Source organism: Vulpes lagopus, chromosome 1 (genome assembly GCF_018345385.1).
Source record: "Vulpes lagopus strain Blue_001 chromosome 1, ASM1834538v1, whole genome shotgun sequence".
In the NCBI taxonomy this organism is placed as follows: domain Eukaryota; kingdom Metazoa; phylum Chordata; class Mammalia; order Carnivora; family Canidae; genus Vulpes; species Vulpes lagopus.
Window position 1 is genome coordinate 160460346 of NC_054824.1, and position 19961 is coordinate 160480306.

At 42.9% G+C, this 19961-nt stretch overlaps 2 protein-coding genes across 2 annotated transcripts in view; one reads left to right on the plus strand and one right to left on the minus strand.

Annotated features, from left to right (window-relative positions):
* The first annotated feature begins 1457 nt into the window (after positions 1-1457).
* Positions 1458-13939, plus strand: PRDX6 (peroxiredoxin 6). Its single transcript, XM_041772054.1, has 5 exons — positions 1458-1648; positions 5550-5706; positions 10117-10263; positions 11517-11663; positions 12961-13939. The coding sequence occupies exons 1-5, from the start codon at positions 1554-1556 to the stop codon at positions 13087-13089; spliced, it is 675 nt and encodes a 224-aa protein (XP_041627988.1). The 5' UTR covers positions 1458-1553; the 3' UTR covers positions 13090-13939.
* A 1741-nt stretch (positions 13940-15680) lies between these two features.
* The window catches only part of SLC9C2 (solute carrier family 9 member C2 (putative)), a 104939-nt gene continuing 100658 nt past the window's right edge, over positions 15681-19961 (minus strand). The window contains exon 26 of the mRNA XM_041749701.1: positions 15681-15814. Within this exon, the coding sequence (XP_041605635.1) occupies positions 15681-15814 (134 nt within the window). The remainder of the gene's footprint in view (positions 15815-19961) is intronic.

A 19961-nucleotide genomic window follows, 5' to 3' on the forward strand; every position in this document is an offset into this window, starting at 1 on the left:
ATAGCTACCATTTCCAGAGCACTTACTATATGCTAAGTAGTATACCTACATTACCCTAGAGGCTTTCCCAGACCAGACCATCCAACCCAAAGCAGCACCTCAGACACCCTCTAGCACAGAAACTTATTTTATTTCTCTAAAGAGGATTTACTGCTATTTAATATATTCTTGTTTAATTATGTCTCCCCTACTAGAATGAAAACACCAAGAGAACAGTCATTTTGTCTGCCTCATGCTTGGCACATAGCAAATAAATGAATCTAAACCTCCCACCTCCTTGGGTAGCAAAGTTGACTTGCACACAGCAGATCCCAATAAATATGTTTTAAAATGTATATGGGGTGGGGCACCTGGGTGGCTCAGCAGGTTAAGCAGATGCTTTCAGTTCAGATCCTGATCTGAGGTCCCAGGATGGAGACCGATGTGGGGCTCCCTGCTCAGCGGGGAGTCTGCTTCTCCCTCTGCTTCTGCCCATCCCCTTGACCTGCTCCTTCTCTCTCTGTCTCTCTCTCAAGTGAATAAATAAAATCTTTCTAAAAATAAAATGTATATGCAGATTTCAGGGGCACCTGGGTGGCTCAGTCCCCTGAGCAACCAACTCCTGGTTTCCCCTTAGGTCAGGATCTCATGGGTTGTGGCATAGAGCCCCTCCTGGGGCTCATGCTCAATGAGGAGTCCGTTTCACATTCTCTCTCCTTCTCCCTCTGCCCCTCCCCCCCTAACAAATAAATCTTTTTAAAAATGTATGTGTAGATTTCGGGATAATTGTGTTGAATAGTTTGTGCTCATAATGCTGGGAAAGGGGAGCAAAATATAAGTTTAGTTCACATTCCCCCAAGCATTGACTGACATAGGTGCTGGAATTTTTGCTGCAATATGAAAGCCACTTCCTCTGACATAAGGTCCCCACCACGTCAGGGTCTTGCCACATCCTCCGATACCGAGTTCACGACGGCTAGGGTGGCTAGGGCGGTCAGGATTCCAGAAGCTCACGCTTCAAAAGAGGCGAGTGCAGGGTCAGGCGACCAAGCGTGAGTGTACAGGATTTCCGCGGATTCGTCATCCCCCCTCCCGGATTCTCCACCTCGGGGCTCCCCTTCTGCTGCGTTCCTCTTCCTTGCACCTTCAAAGCCCAGACGCACTGCAGGGTCAAACTTGGCTCACCCCCAAGACTCCGGGGCCCGAGGTCACTGAGCCCCACGTCACGTGAGTGCAGACGCGCGCCGGCGCCCACAGGGTCTGGCAGGTTCAGAGGCAGCACACGAGTGCCCAGAGCTCACCCAGGCGTGCCCGCGGGTCGGTCGCCACCGTCCCTCCCACCCGCTCGGACCGCAGCTCGGTGCCCCCGGCCGGCCGCCGGGTCCCGCCCCGCCCTGGCCCCGCCCCCGCCAGACCCCGCCCCCGCCAGGCCCCGCCCCCGCCAGGCCCCGCCCCTAGCCCCGCCCCCTCCGTGCGCGGCCTCACTCGGCGGCGGGCAGCTGCGCCGCCAGAGCCGGGAAGGCGGTGGTTGCTGCTGCTGCGCCTCCTCGTCCTCCCGCGTCACCGCTGCCGCCATGCCCGGAGGTCTCCTTCTCGGGGACGAGGCTCCCAACTTCGAGGCCAATACTACCATCGGCCGCATCCGTTTCCACGACTACCTGGGAGACTCGTAAGTGCCACCTCGCCCTGCGCTGTCCTCGGCTGACGCCGGGCCTCGAGGTGCCTTCCCTGTTTCTCCTCCCTTCCGTCCTCCTTCCCGCTCGCCGCCCGCCTCCTCCCCGCACCGGTTCCTGCACGTGCCTCCGGCCGAGTGGCCCCCGCCCCGCGGCGGCCGAGCGCTGCCCCCCCCCCCGCCCCGCCGGCGGCCCCCGCGTGGCTGAGCTGGCTCCTCGGCGGGAAAGGGGGAGGGGAACGAATTGGGCTCCCGCGGGTCCGGGCCCCCAGGCGGATGCGGGGGGCTGCCTGCCGCCCTCTCTCGGCCTGGCCCCGCCGAGCCCAGCGGGGGCCAGGGCCGGGCGGCATCAGCGGTCACTTCCCGGGATTCGTGCCCAGCGCCGCACCTCCCTCCCTCCCTCCGTTCTGGAATTTGCTCCCTGGGGAAGGTGGGGGTCTGAGGCCAGAGTCTGAGGTCACTGCTGCTGGCTGAAGGTTTCCGATGGCCCAGCGGGTTATCGGAAGGTCCTGCTCGCGGCAGTGGCATTTGCAGGCTTCTGCTCCCTGCAGTGGCGTTTGCAGGCTTCTCGGCACAAAACGTACAGTTTAAAGCCACCAGCAGCCAAATAATAACTGGCTGAGAGACTTCTTGTCCAGAGCCTCCTCCAGTGGCTGGCATAGGATTTGATAACAGCTCCGGGAGGAACCAAGAACACGGTGCATGTAGGTGTGTCCTTCATTCCAGAACTTGCAACATTTTGAGGGAAGGGCTTTCTGAGGTTGCTCAGTTGCCCTGGCGGTGGCGGGTCCTTGCCGCGGCGGGCAGGCCTGCAGGCTATCCCGTGCACTGGGACGCTCGTACCTCCGGCTTTTGAGACCCTTTTGTTCCTCAGTGGTGTGCCCCTCTCCTTCCTCCCCCTTCTGCCTTGCTTCCAGCACGTGGCCTTGCTGGTAATAGCCAAATCTGGCCTGGGAGTCACACCATTATGATGAATTGATGTTGCCCTGGGTTTTATATTTTACAGCTCCTGAATCAGGCTTTTTAAGTTGCTTAGTTTTAATCTGAAACATCCCAGATATGTCTCATTATATTATGGTTCTGGAGTTGCAGCAGCCCCACCACACTGGTTTCTCTCTTTTTTTTTTTTTTTTTTATTATTGAGGTACAATTGACTTACAGTGTATATTAGTTTCAGGTGTACCACAGAGTAATTAGACAATTCTATACATTATTCAGTGCTCATCGCAGTAAGTGTAGTCACCATCTGTCACCATACATTACAGTTTTATTGGCTGTATTCTCCATGCTTTACTTTTCATTTCCATGATTTACATATTTTATAACTGCAAGTTTGTGCCTCTTAGTCCCCTTCTCCCCCCACTTGCTCTGGCAACCGTGGTTTTCTGTATTTATGAGTCTGTTCCTGGCTTTTTGTGTGTTCAGTTTGCACTGTGATGTAGTAACACTTAACAATTCTTCCATGATTTGTTATCCTTTTTATTTAGTGTCCAGGTGTATGTGTATATAGACAGAGAAAGAGAAGTTTATGAGATTAATCAATGACTGGACAGGGCTATGCAGAGAACCTGGGAGAGATTCTTACATTTTAGGCCTGCATATCCCCTTACAATCCTTTAATTCCATTGTCCAGCCACTGATTAAGGGAAAAGCCAAGCTTTGTGAAAGAGAAGATTAGGCTAGAAAAAAAAAAAAAAAAAGATGAGAAATGGAACATTCAGACTGTAAAGGCAGGAAATAACCTCAGAAGTACATATTGTGTCCAATATCATAATCTAGGTATTAGTATTTCTCCAAAAGTCCATGGGATTTTCAGAGTATGTTCCTTCCCATTCCTATCAATAGCCCTCACCCGGAAATAACAAAATCTTACCAGAACTCTTAGATTGTACTGATTAAAGTATTAACATAAGTATATTTACTATAGCAATAATTATAAATGCTGTCACTATTTAAGCTAACCCTAATTTGGGGGGTTTCTGTTGTTGTTTATTGGCCCCTGGATCTATCTCAATTTCATTAAAAGTGGTACCTTCTCAGGGAACCACCAGTAGGAAGATGAGAAAAATACCTGCATCTGTAACAAGTAGTATAACAAGTCAGCCTCAGATCAGGCATGGGGTAGTATTCCCTACCCTACCCCAAAGAGAAGTTGGAGCTCTTTATATAATAATAGGTTTTGATGGGTTTTGCCTAATATGGTTTTTTCCAACTCTGTTCTGTGGGTTATTTCAATTCGGATGCCAGTTTTTGATCCATGTGTTTTTTGGAGGAAAAAAAATAAAATAACTTCAGACATTACAGGTATCTACTACCTCTGACAATTGGAAACAACTAAGGGGTTGGGTGCTGCATTTGATGACTTTAATCAACTTTATCACTGTTTTTGTATGATTGTGGTAGAAGCAGCTTCTTTACCCTACGTTTTCACCCCAAAAAAGGTGTTTTCTTGGGATTTTCTGGGGGTTAGTGAGTGAGGACCCTTCCCTTAAAGGAGGAAACTTTTTGTCTTTTGGAAATAAGGAAGGAAATGGGATAATGTAATTAAACTACTCTTTAGGAGCACAATAGGGAGACTTTGAGGGGAATAGTAAGACATTCTCAGAGTTACCCTATCCCTAGCCACATGGCAAACTGGAGTTTGGCTTCTGAGGGAGGCAGGATGTGAAGTGGCTTAAACTTAGTTCCTTAGCATGATTCAGCAAAACATTCTTGACACACAATGGAAAGAGTATGTCTAACGCTGATAATTCATCAATCCTGTAACAACACAGGAAGAAATGTCCTATTTATTTTTTTCTCATCTTCTGCAGACTTTCTCTTAAGTCTCATCCGACCCTTAAGCAGATCGTTTGCCATAGAACCTAAGGCCTAGATTTTATGTAAACCTAGGTTATTTCTTTCGAAAGATGTATGTCCCTCTTATTGCATAAAAAAGTAAGCATACTACAATCCTCCAGAATCTTTAAAAATATTACCTCTCTCTTCACAGGCTTGCCCAGGTCCCTCTATCGTTCTTGTGGGAAGGCTTTTCCTTTCCTGAAGCCTGGGAGTCCAAGTTGATGTCCCAATATGCCCGACTCCAAACAAATGCCTGACTGGGAAGGAGGAACCCTTGTTTCTGCTTTTGTAACTTGGCAAACTTTGAGAGATCAGCTTGGCATTTAGGCTAGGTTTAGTAATCTACTAGTTTAGGATCCTGGTTTAATGTAAGTCAACAGGGGTTATGGCAAACCGAGTGTTAAGTTTTCCTTTTCAGTCAGAAGAGTAGTTTCTATTGCAGAGGAGAAGAAAATAGTAGTCCAAAAGTTCTGGTGACTTCGATTGAAATGTGCTTAAAATCTATGCACAGTGTTGCCTTAGGCAATGATGATTTAGATGCTAGAATTTATGTAAGAGTCTGTAGTTGTAACAATCTATTGTAGGCTGTCAGTTTTCTGCCCACTTGATCTTAAGGCAAGAAGCAAGACTGCAAATGAAGAGACCGGTAAAACTGTTTAAGTGCAGTTGTTTTGTCAGGTTACAAGGATCGTGTGTCCTGTTTGGCAAGCTAGGTCAGTAAAGTCCATTTACAAAAGTTTTTATATCCATTCACTACAAAGAAGCCAAGTGTCAACTTTAATTTTACATATAAATAGGGGATAGAAGCCTATTTATTTCAGATTACATAACCTGCTTATTTTCGCAGTCAGGCATTTGTTTGGAGTGGGGCGTATGGGGACATTCATTGTTGAAGCTGAATATCAGGGTCTCTATGCCTAGAAAGAAAATAGAAGTAAGAAAGAAAAGTAATTGTCCTCATAAGCATTCATTTTTGACCTAGGATTTGTGATTTCTTGTTCTACATGATGGTAATAACCTCTCCAGTCATTTGTGACTTCCTTTTCCTTTGTTTCAGATGGGGCATTCTCTTCTCTCACCCTCGAGATTTTACCCCTGTGTGTACTACAGAGCTTGGCAGAGCTGCAAAGCTGGCACCAGAATTTGCCAAGAAGAATGTTAAGATGATTGCCCTTTCAGTGGACAGTGTTGAAGACCATCTTGCCTGGAGCAAGGTATAGTACCAATTGGCATGTGCTTTGAGGTTATAGATCAAGTTATAAATTACATAGAGTAGCTTGGTTTGGGTTTTGGTTTTTTTTTAATTTTTTATTTAAATTCAATTTAGTTGTATTAATAGTTTCAGGGATAGAATTTAGTGATTTATCAGTTGCATGTAATACCCAGTGCTCATCACATCAAGTGCCCTCCTTAATGCCCTTCATCCAGTTAACTGCATGCCCGATCCACCTCCCTCTAGCAACCCTCAGTTTGTTCCCTAGAGCTAAGAGTCTCTTATGCTTTGTCTCCCTTTCTGTTTTCATCTTATTTTTACTTCCCTTCCCCTATGTTCATCTGTTTTGTTCCTTAAATTCCACATGAGTGAAATCATATGGTATTTTTTTTCTGACTGGCCTATTTCACTCAGCATAATACCTTCTAGTTCCATCCATTTCTAGTTGCCAATCTTACAAATGGCAAGATTTCATTCTTTTTGATGGCTGAGTGATATTCCATTGTATATATTACACCACATCTTCTTTATCCATTTATCTGTTGATGGACATCTGGGCTCTTTCATAGTTTGGGTATTGTGGACATTGCTGCTATGAACATTAGGGTTGCAGGTACCCCTTCAAATCACTGTTTGTATCCTTTGGATAAATACCCAGTAGTGCAATTGCTGGGTCATAGGGTAGTTCTAGTTTTAACTTTTTGAGGAACCTCCATACTGTTTTCCAGAGTGGCTGCACCAGTTTGCATTCCCACCAACAGTGTAAGATTGGTTCCGCTTTCTCTGCATCCTTGCCAACATCTGTTGTTTCCTGAGGTGTTAACTTTTATAGAGTAGCTTGGTTTTTTGAGGTAAAGGTACAAGTAACCTCAGTTTCAAACTTCACCAATTATCTGAAAATCTGACTTGGACTGTATTGTGACCTCCTCCTTGCTAAATGCAGTGTTCAGTTCTCAGCCCTAATCTTTCTTGGCCTACTAGCAGCTTTCAACCCACTGATCACTGTATATTCTGAAACATTTTACCCTCTTGGCTTCCAGACACAACATCTCTAACTATTCCTGCTTATCCTCAGACTGAGCCCCATCATTTTCCAACTCCTGATTTATGCTGATGTTGCCCTGGATGCATTTCGTAGATGCCTTCTCTTTTTATCTACACCCTCCCCCTGTTGAGCTCATCCACTCACTTCTAAATGCTGTGATGCCCAAATTTCATCTGCAGGCCAGACTCCGCTAGCTTCCAGACTGATAGAACCAATGCCAGCTCAGCCTCTCCCTGGGATGTCCTGTCATCTCACACTTTATATATCTAACACTGGGTTCCTTTTCGTAATCCTTTTCATCTTAGCTAATGGACACTGCATTTTCATAGTTGCTCAGGCAAAAAGCCAGACGTCTTCCTTAATTCCTCTGGTTTTTCCATGTCCATGTCTGATTCATCAGGAAACTTGTCTACCCCACCTTTAAAATTATCCAGAATCCTATTTGGAAGACCCTTTCCCCAGATATCTTTATGGCTTGCCCTCACCTCTTTCTGGTCTTGACTCAAATGACTCCTCCTGAAAGCCTTCCATGGCCTCCTTATCTAAGATTATAACTCCCCTCCATACTGCCTAGCCCCCTTTGTCTCCTTAGCACTTGTCACCATCTAAAAGAAAATGCTCTGCACATTGCCAGTTTCTTTTGTTTATTTATCCACACCCACCAGAGTGGACGCTCAGTAGGGCAGATTCCCTTTCTGTGTACTGCTAGACAATATTTGGCACCCAGTACATTCTAGGCAGTCAGTCTATACATGTTGAATGCATGGCCTGAAGGAATTGTCTGCTTTCAACAAAAGGATTGACTTGGACAATAAATGTGGTGGTTGAGGCTTAACTCAGGAACATTCTGATGACTTTGCTACAACATGCCACTAAATAATGCTGATAGGTAAGTTTCGAGGGACACTTAGGCATTATAGCAAGCACTCCACATACAACTGGATAAAAGATGTGGTCCTGACTTGTGAGTTGGCACCTGGGGCTGTATCCCTTGGCCATCTCATGCTAATTAATCCTGTGTCTGAGATTAGAAGAATGATATATAGGAGAAAAGAGAAGGGCATTGCTCTTTCTTGGGGTGGGATTCTTTTTTTCATTCCTTATTTCTGGCTATGACTAATGGCTACATTTCTACAGCGTTCTCTCAGACCATTTCTCATTCATTCCTGGGAGCAGCCCTTTACAGGAGGCGTAGTTCTTGTTCTCATGTACATAGATGAGAATACCTTCTCCTCCCACCGAGTCAGAGGGACTTGCTCAGGATTGTCCTGCTGGAAAATGATCGCAGTCAGAACTTTATACCAATGCTATTTGTGATACTAAATGCTGGAGGGTAGGCATTAGCCAGATTTAGGACAGAATAAAGCCAAAGTATGTGGTTCTTTGGCATTCTTGGATGTAACATAATGCCCATCAGGAAGTGGCAGTGTTGACCATTATTATGGTATAGCAATCATTAAAACTGGAAATCACCAAAGGAAGAGCATATCACCTATCATGTGACACCCTTAAAGTACAGCAGTGTCCCCGGCTTCATTTTTAGCTGGTGAGCTTCTGCCTTAGAATTTTCACAACTGCAATTGCATTCAATAGGAAACAGGTCCCAACTATCAGAAGCAGTGGCCAAACTTTGACCTTCAGCTGGTTAAATAGGAAACTTTAGGGTGCCTCTAGCATGAAGCCATTGTGATTACTTTTCAGTTGTGATGACCTGACAGGGAGCCAGTGATAAGAGAAGGGAAATTGCGATAATAAAATTAAGGAACAGGTTAAAATGCCTTCTTACCCATTTCAAAGTTCATCGATACCACTCTTATCCTGTCATGTCTGTTGAGAAATTAGATTCTATAACTGCCATGACATCAGCCTGTTTTACTTTTAAGACTCCACATAATACATAGACCTTATTCCAACTTTTTTTAAAGATTTATTTATTTATTCACAAGAGACAGAGAGAGGCACAGGCAGAGACACAGACACAGGCAGAGGGAGAAGCAGGCCTCATGTAGGGAGCCCTACGCGGCACTCTATTCTGGGACTCCAGGATCACACTCTGGACCGAAGGCAGGTGCTAAACTGCTGAGCCACCCAGGGATCCCCCTTATTCCAACTTTAAATCCTCTTTTCTGCTACTTCTTAAAATTCCACCAAGCTAAGTTACTGCTACTTCTTAAAATTCCACCAAGCTAAGTTACTCACTCTCTTCCCAATTACTTACATGCAGACTTGTCTCCATGTTTCATTAATACTGCTCCCCTTACCTGTAAAAATCTGATCCATTCTTCAAGTCCCCAGGTAGATATCTTCCCTGAAGTCATAACAAACTGGGCAGACCTACAAATTGGGGACATTAGTATTCTTTGGCATTGACAGTCTACCATTTAAATATTAGAGTCTTGCATTTGCTGCTATTTCATAGGGGAATCATCTTAACCAAAGTAGAAGTTTCTTTGAAGGCAAGAAGTGTGCCTGACTCATCCACATGTACTTGCTCTAGTGTTTACCCCACTTTAAGTGCTAGATCAATGCTTGATCGAATAATTAAGCTAGATCCCCCGCTGCCGCCCCTCCACCCCCTGCAAAGGCTTCTAGGGATAGGAAAAGAAGTGAATGAGTGAAGTTTACTAGGAATAAGGAAGAAAATACATTACTGTCTTTCAGTTGAGACCTGAAATGCTTTGTGTTCTGTGTGGATTTCACCCTCGTGTACATTTACCTCTGCCTTTCACCCATAAAAAATTTACATTTTACTGTCCTTAAAGTATATATTCAGCTCTCCATTCTTGGGTTTGTTTTAAGCGTTGTGATTTTTTTTCATTTCTTAATAATGTTCCTCAATTTTATTATCTTAACTTCCGTGCTCTTGTCACTGGCTCCCTATCAAGTCATTGCCTTACAGTAGCATATTGTCTGGGTCAGGGTACTTAGAGGGCAGGCACTAGATCTATAGAATTATCTTTGCATGTGGCATTATTTCTAGATGTGATGGACTTAATGAACCCATTATTTCTGATGGTATTTACTTGTTGTGTACCAGGGGTTCCTTGTATTAGGATCTAACTACAGTATTTGACTTTTTAAAGCTGCTTTCTTGCTTGCTACTTAAAGTAGTAAAAGCGTGCCAAATTTTAAGAGAACTGGACATGAAAAGGGTCTATGGTTATAACCTAAGAACTCTACCATACTGTTCTGTCAAGACTGATTGGAATGAGGGGTGTTCATTCATTCATTTCCTTACTCAGATTGCTTAGAGAAAATTATGATTGTGGTCCTCTTTCCTGTCTTACAAGACAATAGCTGTTAACTGATTGAATTTAGAAGATGTGTTTGGTTTAGAATTCTTTTTCCTCTTTCACCTGCATTCAGGATATCAATGCCTACAATGGGCAGGAGCCCACAGAAACATTACCTTTCCCCATCATTGATGATAAGAATCGGGACCTTGCCATCCTGTTAGGCATGCTGGACCCGGCAGAGAAGGACGAAAAGGGCATGCCTGTGACAGCTCGTGTGGTGAGTCATAGAAATCCGTTATGTAGTCCTCAGGACCGGCCAGGTGCTATGTCTAACTGAGTGCTTGCACCAACTCCAGGAAATAAGGAAATATCTTCAATTACAAAACAACTATATTAATGGCAATATCACTGATCGTCTGTACTGCTAATGAAAGTAAAATCTTCAGCTAAATTTTTTAATTGCTGAATTTGACACCTTGGAAATCTACATAAAATAAATAAGTAGTTATTGTAAGATGTCATCTGAAAGTGAAGAATCTTTTCTCCAGCTCTCCTGACAGCCCTCTCTTTAAAGTGGTGGGCCATACCGTTCTCCATAAGGTAGCTCTGGTTTGGAATTCCTGTTTGTTCTGTCCGTATCACTAGAGAGGAAACAAGGCCTCATCTGCAAAAATGTACAACTATTTGAGGGACCAGTATCAACTCCCATTAGTATATTTTTTAAGATAATCATCCCTAGTTAACCTTGTACCTTCCTGAAGACTTTCTTGGATTTCATTTTCATAACAGTTTTTCTTACTGAAACAGCCAGAACCAGTAGAATTCCCTTCTAAGTTTAGAAAAATAACAGGGAACGTGCCTGGCTGGCTCAGTCAGTAGAGCATGTATGTGACTCTTGATCCCAGGGTTGTAAGTTCTAGCCCCACATTGGGTGTAGAGATATTTAAAAATAAAAAATATATCTTAAAAAAAGAACAATAACAGTATAGATTCTATTTACCTTTTACTTGTCCTTAAAGTATATATTCAACTCTCCATTCTTGGGTTTAAGTTTTGTGGGGGGGGGGTTTCATTTCTTAATAATGTTCCTTAATTTTATTATCTTCCCTTTTCTTGTCACTGGTTACCTATCCAGTCACTGCCTTATAGTAGCATAATGTCTGGGTCAGCCACCCAGATTAATAGTTTGATGCATTCTAGATGTTGAGGGAGGCCGGGAGGGGTGTTTTGGTTGTTTTTGTTTTTAACACCCTTGAACATTTCTAATGACTGAAGAGCTTTCAAAGAGGCTTTAATATCAAAAACACTTAAAGAGGGGCCCCTGGGTGGCTCAGTGGTTGGGCGTCTGCCTTTGGCTTGTGAACCCGGGGTCCTAGGATTGAGTCCCATATCGGGGTGCCTAAAGAGACCCTGCTTCTCCTTTTGTCTGTGTCTCTGCCTCTCTGTGTCGCTCATGAATAAACAAAATCTTAAAAAAAAAAAAAAGACACCTAAAGAATTCCTCTATTTATGCATCTGTGTGCTTTGCAGGTGTTTATTTTTGGTCCTGATAAGAAACTGAAGCTGTCTATCCTCTACCCAGCGACCACTGGCCGGAACTTTGATGAGATTCTCCGAGTAATTACCTCCCTCCAGCTGACGGCAGAGAAGAGGGTTGCCACCCCGGTTGATTGGAAGGTAAAGTTGTTAAAAGGGCAGATACCCAACTTGCCTTGCAAGGCCTAAGGGCCCGGTCTCTAAATGGCTGTCCTCAGAGTCTTTGTTACATGGGGCTTTATGTCTGGCATGCACACACAGGCAGGCTTTTCCTGCCTGGCTAAGTTTCAGATTGGCTGTGAGGCCACTGTCAAGATCTTCAACACCTTTTATATATAATACAAGTCCCTATATTGCTTTCTAACTTGTAGGTCATTTGATCAAATTAATTGGTGAGAACGATTCCGTTTCCTTTTTTTTTTTCTTCTTGTTTTTACGATTCCATTTCCTAATAAAAGATTTTTTTTTTTTAACCTTCAACCCTTTTAAAAACTAGGAAAATAATGGCAAAATATTTACGGCTAAACTTAGATTGGCCGCTTAAGTCATGGCTAGAAAACCACATGGTGTATTAATGTCATGGAACATTTCGTTTCTGGTAAGCTTCATTAAGTCTTTTAAACTCAAGTCGGATTCTTGGAATCATGTTCATAAACATTTAATCTCTAGGATTTCTGCAAAAGGAAAGACAGGACATCACAAAAAATGTCACCACATTTTTAAACATGTGCTAATCTGAATGCCAGGTTGTGTTGGTTTTGTTTTTCCTGACCAGCAAATCATTTAAATTCTGTGTCCATCCACTGAATATGTATTTATTGAGCCCAGGCAGTGGGCACTGGGATAGAGCAGTGAAAAATATCGATATAAATGTAAATAGAAATCCCTGCCCTCATAGAGCTTACAGTCCACTGGGTGGAGACACACAGTCAGCAAGTTTCCAGTGCATTAGGTGACATTGAACAGGACAGAATAATCAAGCAGAGGTGGAGAGAACCAGAACACGGGTGGGAGGGTTGGTTTTATAATTGGCTGTCAAGGAAGGCCTTTTCTGAAGGGACTTTTGGGAAGGACACAAAGAAAGCAAGGGACCAAGTCATGCATATTTGTGAGAGAGGTGCACTGCAGGCAAAAGGAACAGCTAAAGAAAGTGAGCTTGGTGGATTTGAGAAACAGAAGAAAAGCCAGTGTGCCTGCAAGAGAAGGAGCAGGAAGTGGGGCAGCCGGAAGGACTTAGAATTAAACCTTTGCAGGTGTTTAATGCCAAGCCATCACTGGGTTTAAAATCAGATGATTTCTTGTTAAGATAGGAAAGTAGTTCCCTTAGGAAAGTGTCAGAGATCAAAACAAAGTTCCTCAGAGCGGGAGAGTAAACCAATCCAGAGTTCTTCTCATTTCACTTTACTTGAATTTCAGTATTCTCCATGTCTTTCAATAGGATGGAGACAGCGTGATGGTTCTTCCCACCATCCCTGAAGATGAAGCCAAAAAACTCTTCCCTAAAGGAGTCTTCACCAAAGAGCTCCCATCTGGCAAGAAGTACCTCCGCTACACACCCCAGCCTTAGTCTCTCCGAGGAGTCGGTGCTGGAGCTGTTGGTGTAGCTCAGTGAGCCAGAGGATCCCGGCTGCCAGTCATGTTCTCCTGCAACTGTTCCGTCAAAACATCCTGGGGTGATCACAGCTAAAGCCTTTAGGTTGCTCTACTACTGGCTTATTAAATGAAAATGGCACTAAAAATTTCTTGGGATCCTTTACTCTGTGCCTTCACCAGCATTCAACTCTGTTCATATACCTTAGCATTCACCACTGACTCTCTTTGAAATATAGTCTGTATGAGAGGCTCTGATCTTGGATCTTTACAAGATTTGGGATCATTGAGGTAGCATGGTTGGAAAAGCCTGCTTTGTTCCATCGTAGAATGACTATCCATTTTTTCAGCTGTTCTAATCAAATCCAGAACTTGGGGTACAGATTCCTCTGTGATGAGTATTTAAGATGTTCTTCACTCTTCAGTGTTTGGATCACAGCAGGGGCAAAAAACCTTGCGGTTCTATACTTTTTCAATAGATAAGTGAGATGAATAGGGGGAAGGATCTTTAAATACTGTGCTATAAAGAAAATCTTTCAGTAAATCTCCACCAAAAGAAGGAGGCTATAGGAAAGGCTCCACTTGCCTGCCAGGGAGGTGTACCAGAAGGTGTGAGCAATATGACAGTGCCATGTGCCTTTCATACAAAGTATTTCCATATGTTGGTCTGCTCTGCAATGATGGACATAAGCAAGGGCACACCTTCGAGAGAAAGGAGATGATGATGGAAACTTTTTTATAGAAGTATTCTTGCAGTGAGGGGGTGAGTCTTTTTTCTGATTCTTGCTTTTGAGGGATCAGCAAATAAATTCTTTGTTAAAACTGGACCAGAGAATTCTGTTGTCACGTTTTGAAGTACTAGTTTAGACTCTCCTGCACGGCAGAGGTCTGCTGGAAATGGCATTGGTACTTACTTTCCTCCAAAGGCAGATACATAAAATTTCATATAATGAAAATGGAAGAGCAACTGATGAACAAGTGATTTCACCACATCTCTTGGCCCGCTTTGGTCCTTCCTATTATTTCCCTGGGTCCTTGTGTTTGTGACTCCTGTATAAAGAGCTCTCCTAACATATTACTTTAATTGCATTACTAGGCTTAAGAATATGAATCTTGAGGAAAATAGTACATCTGTGCTTTTCTGGAAAGATACTAAAGACTGAGAACTCATGGTCTCTCAGACTTTTATTAGACTGTGCTAATATATCCTGGGTTTAGAAAGAAGTATATACAATATATACTATACCTGGTATAGTCTCTTGTATGTAGCCCTTTATTGCATAGAATATAATAATGTAAAACATGATGCCCAGTGCCAGGTGTTAGACAAGTCATTAAGTCTTCAGTTTCCTTGAATTCTCCACATGTAAAATTCAAGTGACACCAGGAAGGTTGAAAATGGAGTAAAAATCAAAGTTACCCAATATCCTGAAAAATGCTGGTGTGAAAGACAAGCGGACTGGTGCCCTGCTCTTGCCTCTTCAAGTCACAGTATATTTTGCCCTTAAAGAACTAATACCTAAAAAAAAAAAAAAAAAAAAAAAAAAGAACTAATACCTGGTCCTCTAGAGTATATCTCCTAATATCCTAATCCTTGGATCCCTGGTCTCCTGTCCCCTCCCCAGCTATTAGATTCCTCTAATAGCTGTTCTCTTCTCTTCCCTTGGCTGTTTGATTCTGCTAGTCCTTGTTTCTTGGAAAGGCTGGCTTCAACTTTCTTTCATGGTGACAGTTCAAAGTCTAAATCTCCAACATTAATTATCCAGACCTGAGTGTTGGTCTTTACTGACCGATGGAACATGTGCCATTGAATATCCAAATTCAAAATCAAGTTGGTCAAAAAAATAAAATAAAAATAAAAACAAAAAAAAAACAAAATCAAGTTGGTCAATTTTCCACCCAGTAAATCTCCTGTCGTCCCCCCACCCCCGCCATTGCTCCCTCAGGCACCCAAACCTTGGTGTTTTGTTTGGCCATCTCTATCTGTATATATGATACAAAGACAATGAAAAAGCTCAAAGGAAAAAGGGGCCATGTACCCCCCAAGTCGAGTTCTGGCTCTGTCACCACACAGCCATGAGACTTTGTGAAAGTATTGTTTTCCAAATATAAAGTAGTACATAATAAATATGTATGATTTATCAATTGGAAGTGAATATATGACCATCGTGACTATGGGAGAAGCATAAGGAATCTGAGAGGTAGTCTGTGGACTTTGGTGGAAATATACCACTTCTACGATTCTCCAAGTGGTGAACCTGTGGCTCCTGTGTGCTTTTGTCACAAGTCTGATCTCACTTCTAACCTGCACCCTAAGTGTAGGAATCTTCATCGTGATGCTCAGCAAAGGGGAAGGAGCCAGAATGGTGTGTCTAAATGACCAAGTCAAAATGCCAATTGGGTGCAACGAAGTGGCTGGTATAGTTGTTTACTCCCTCTGACTCCACCTCTTTAGGGCATGCAAATTGAAGAAATACAACTTTAATTTTAGCTTAAAGAGTGTGTTAAATAGATAAAAGGTTATTACCACTTTCTTGGCAGTACCTGGCTCAGAAATAGACAAGTGATTCAATTCTTGGGAATGAGGATCTTTAAAGTTTCTAGAAGAATTCTATCTCCTGACAGCAGTTGGAGGCCTTTGTTTTTTGTTTTGTCTCGCACAAAACATGAATCACAAATTGGTCCTGGCAGCATCTGATAACCTGGGAATGGGGAACCATAGAATGAGGCTGTAAAGGTCAACAGCAAAGTGGAGAGAAAAAGCTCTGAACCTTCATCATCTTAGTCCACCAATTGTGAGCCTGTGCTACCTCTTGACTTACGGAGTATATAAAATAATAAATTTCCTTAAGATTTAAGCCTTTTGAGTTGGGTTTAGGCCAAAAGCATCCTAACTGATATATATGGAATGAAGTAGTGTTCTTTCAGATACTTGGTGATGTGCCTCCTAAGCAAGACTAGTGCAGACTAGGGTATCTCAAGTTTCAATATTCAAATTCCACGAGGAGTGTTACCCACCCCCAGAGACTGACTCTGTAGTTGGCCAGATGTTCTTCATTTGTAATACCCAGGTGATTATGAGGCAGAGTCGAACAGATATTGCAGTTGTTACCCAATATTCATTTACCCCTTATTTTCGCTAAAAAACACCCAGATTGTATCCAGGTGGCAAAGTGGAGTGCCAGTTAAAATTCATCTTAAGGTGATAGGATTGGGCACTCAGTGCTGGTCCTCTTGAGGTCCATTCCTAAATAAAAGGCAAAACCTCATGAAGAGAAAAACCCCTTGCCCTCCTAAAAAGCCAGTAGGTTTCCCAGAGGTACAGATGTCACTTTGCAAGCCTGAGACTCAAAGTCACAGGCCAAGGGTCAGGGAAGAAGCTGCAGCCTCCCTCCACGATAACTTCCGCAAGCAGCTGCACCTACCCTCCTCTGCCTATTTCCAACATTTTGTTACCCTAAGAAAAATGAAGCCTCAGGGGCCTGGGTGGCTCAGTCTATTAAGGGTCTGCCCTCAGCTCAGGTCATGATCCCTGGGGTTGAGCCTCACATGGGGCTCCCTGCTGAGCTTCTCCCTCCCCCTCTGCCCACTGCTCCTACTCCCCCTGCTTGTGCTCTCTGTGTCAAATACATAAATTAAATATTTTTTTTAAAAAAGGCAGAAGAAAAATGAAGACCTTAATAGAATAAGTCAAGTGGATGAAAGGTACAGCATAGGGAATATGGTCACTGGTACTATAATAGCATCATGTGGTGACAGGTGGTAGCTACACTTGGGGTGAGCACAGCATAAGGTTTAGAGAAACTGAATCACTATGTTGTACACCTGAAACTAACAGCATTGTGTGTCAACTCACATAATTTTTTAAAAAGGAAAATGAAGCATATGTAATGGGGAACAGAAGGCTAGCTGAGGACAAAGCACAAGCTCACACCCCACAAACAACCTCCACCCCCCGACCGACCCTCCCCTGCCAGGTGCGCTATGTGTGATATTTCTCCAGAAGTTCCAATTGTCTTCCTGTTAATGTCTTGCTAGAAGGAAAAACAACCTTGACAATAGCAAGGCCTCCAGTATCCTGTGAGTCCTCTTTAACAGATGAAAATCCTTTTGAAACCTCCCCTTTTCCTTACGTCCTCCAACTACCAAGTATATAATCAGCCACCCCTCACAACCCTGGGGCAGCAGGTCTTTCTGCCCTCAGGTCCTGTCCCCAGTCTTTAATAAAACCATCATTTTGCACCAAAGACTTCTTAACAATTCTTTCTTAGTCCTATTCTCAGGACCCAACCCCACCAAACCTCACCTATATTCCAAAACTACTTCATACGTGGTTCAGTCACAGTGGTCAGATTCCTGTATGTACAGCCACATCCAATATTTTTTGGCATGCTGGTGATCGCAGTCCAAACTGCCCTGTTATGCTAGGTGTCCAGAAGTTTCTAATAAACAGGTAGGCCTGACTTTTCCCCTAACCTTTTCTTCTATTCTTACCTCTATTATGGTTTTCCGTAGAGAACCAAATATCCTTTCAAAATCTTGTTGAAATGAAAAGGGATAATGGATTCCAAATAATAAACCATCAGACCATAAAACTAAATTTTATTTGACTTTTAAAAAGAAATTGAAAAGTGATACCAAAGAATATTATGCACTGTAAGATTGTTAATTTCTCCTAAACTTTGTTTTCAGTAACTAAGATTGTGAAATACAGTTCCATTTTTCAACATTTACTAAACTGGGGAGGGAGGGAATAACATTTCTCTGGAAAATGTTAGGCACTAAGAACAAATCAAATAAATTATAGGTCATGTGCTTTAGTCAGTAATATATCAATTATACAATGCTTTTGATAACTTTTACCCTCCTAAAACAGTAGGCCATAAATTATATTATTATCCTGAAGAATTTATGAACATCTCGAGGATAATGCAACTGCTTAAAATTGGAGCTTTTCCATCAACTGTGAAATAAATACAGTAGTTAATTGTTCCAGCAACTTCTAAGTAACCTCCTCACCAGGTAATCCTTCAGCACTTAGGCCAGGTGTTAGCTCAGTCTTTAACCTGACTCCACATATCACATTAGCACCATTAATATTCTTTTCTAAAATGGGATGCACTTTCCAACTATAAAAGAAACTCAAAAGTAAAAATATTAGACGATAAGCATTTCAGGAAAAACAAACTACTAAATGCAATCAGAAAACTTACTGAGAATTTTCTATTTTATCATCTGAAACATTCCCTCTAAACGATTTTTGATATTAAGGGCTGTGAGACACATGTGTATCTCTACCGTCAGACATCATCTTGTAAAGAGATACTACATTAATTCAGTAAGAGCAGTCAGACAAAGGTGCACTTCAGGAAAAGAGAAACGTCAAGAGAGTGGAATTCTAGTTGTTTGTGACCGATTCCAAGATAACGGGAAGTTTCTTTCCTAAAAAATGATAAATTTTTTTAAATAATGGGGCCTGGAAAAGATAGCAACAATGAGGAGTCAGTTGAGTCAACTACTTGACTCCCAACTAGGTTTCCCATTTGTGAAATAGGGTCCTTTTAAGAAGTCTCTGAGGAGAGGATGACCCTAGGAAGGCTACCTAAAAGAACTAAGTTGTTCTCTAAAGGAACCATAAGTCATACATTTGGTCAATGCAAACTTCCTTTCCTCAGCAAACACACTGTACACCACCCTGTCAGATGACTGTGCAGACCCAAAATTTCTATTAAAAGGGTCTTAGGGTGACTCTGGTTGGGGATGTGGTGAACCAAGGAAGTTCTCTTGAAGCTGTGTAAGTGCTCTCTTGGAGAGCATATTTATTTGGGGTGACTTTGCAACTGGGAGAGAGAGGGCGCTGAAGGTCCTTGCAGCCCATCCCGGACACCACTGACTGCTCCCTGGTCTACCTGTGCATTTGTCTAGCTAGCAACCTAGTGCCTGTGAGAGCCGTCTTCTCCGCTCAGCTGTGGGCTTGAGCCCAAATGAGCTCTTTGAGGGGCTCTGACAGAGACTCCTTGAGTAACTAGTCTCGTAGGTCCCCTAGTGCCAAGAATTACCCCCACTCTGCCCTGCCCCGGTGTGACCAGCCCTCCCTTCTCCCACTCTACACATGATTTTCAGCACTTCTCAAGCTTTCCAGATTTGCCCTGATTGCTGAGGAAAACAAGCAAAGCTATCAGGGCAAAATTTAAGTGACTCTCCATAATAAATGGTTTGAAGTCTCCTGATTTATTGTAAAAATTCAGACAAGTTTGTCACTCTACTCCATAACATGTTTGTTTTAATATAAAACATTTCAAATAACCTAATGGTTAAATGAGTTTCCTCCCTTTAAAAGAGCATCAAGTAAAAGAGATACTCTAGGAAGATGCTCTAGATCAGGCTGTGGCTCCATATACCCGGGGGCACCACAAATCCTCAGAGAAGGCACACTCTATAGGGAGGAGCACAGGCACATAGATGCTCATGTCTAATTGTGAATGTGGCCTGACCCTCCCCATCCCTAAGGTGCCCAGTAGACTGGGGTCCTGGGGCAAAATCACATCTTTCAAAGACATTCTATCATTTTAATTGTTAAACAAGTCAAGTAAGCTTTATCCCAATTTTTCCAAATCCATGAGCTGCCACTAAGAGTCTCTTTTCTCACCACCTACATTTTGCTACTACTAGGCTTTACAACCCATGCCACTTATGTAGTTAATATTCACAGTAAGAAAAATTGAATCCAAGTGTCAAGTTTATTACCTCATATTTTCTCTTCCAATTATATTCTCTCTGGGACATTCGAAGACCAGTGCTGACTGAGCCGATCCAAATACATGCATCAGACAGAAAAATGAAATTAGG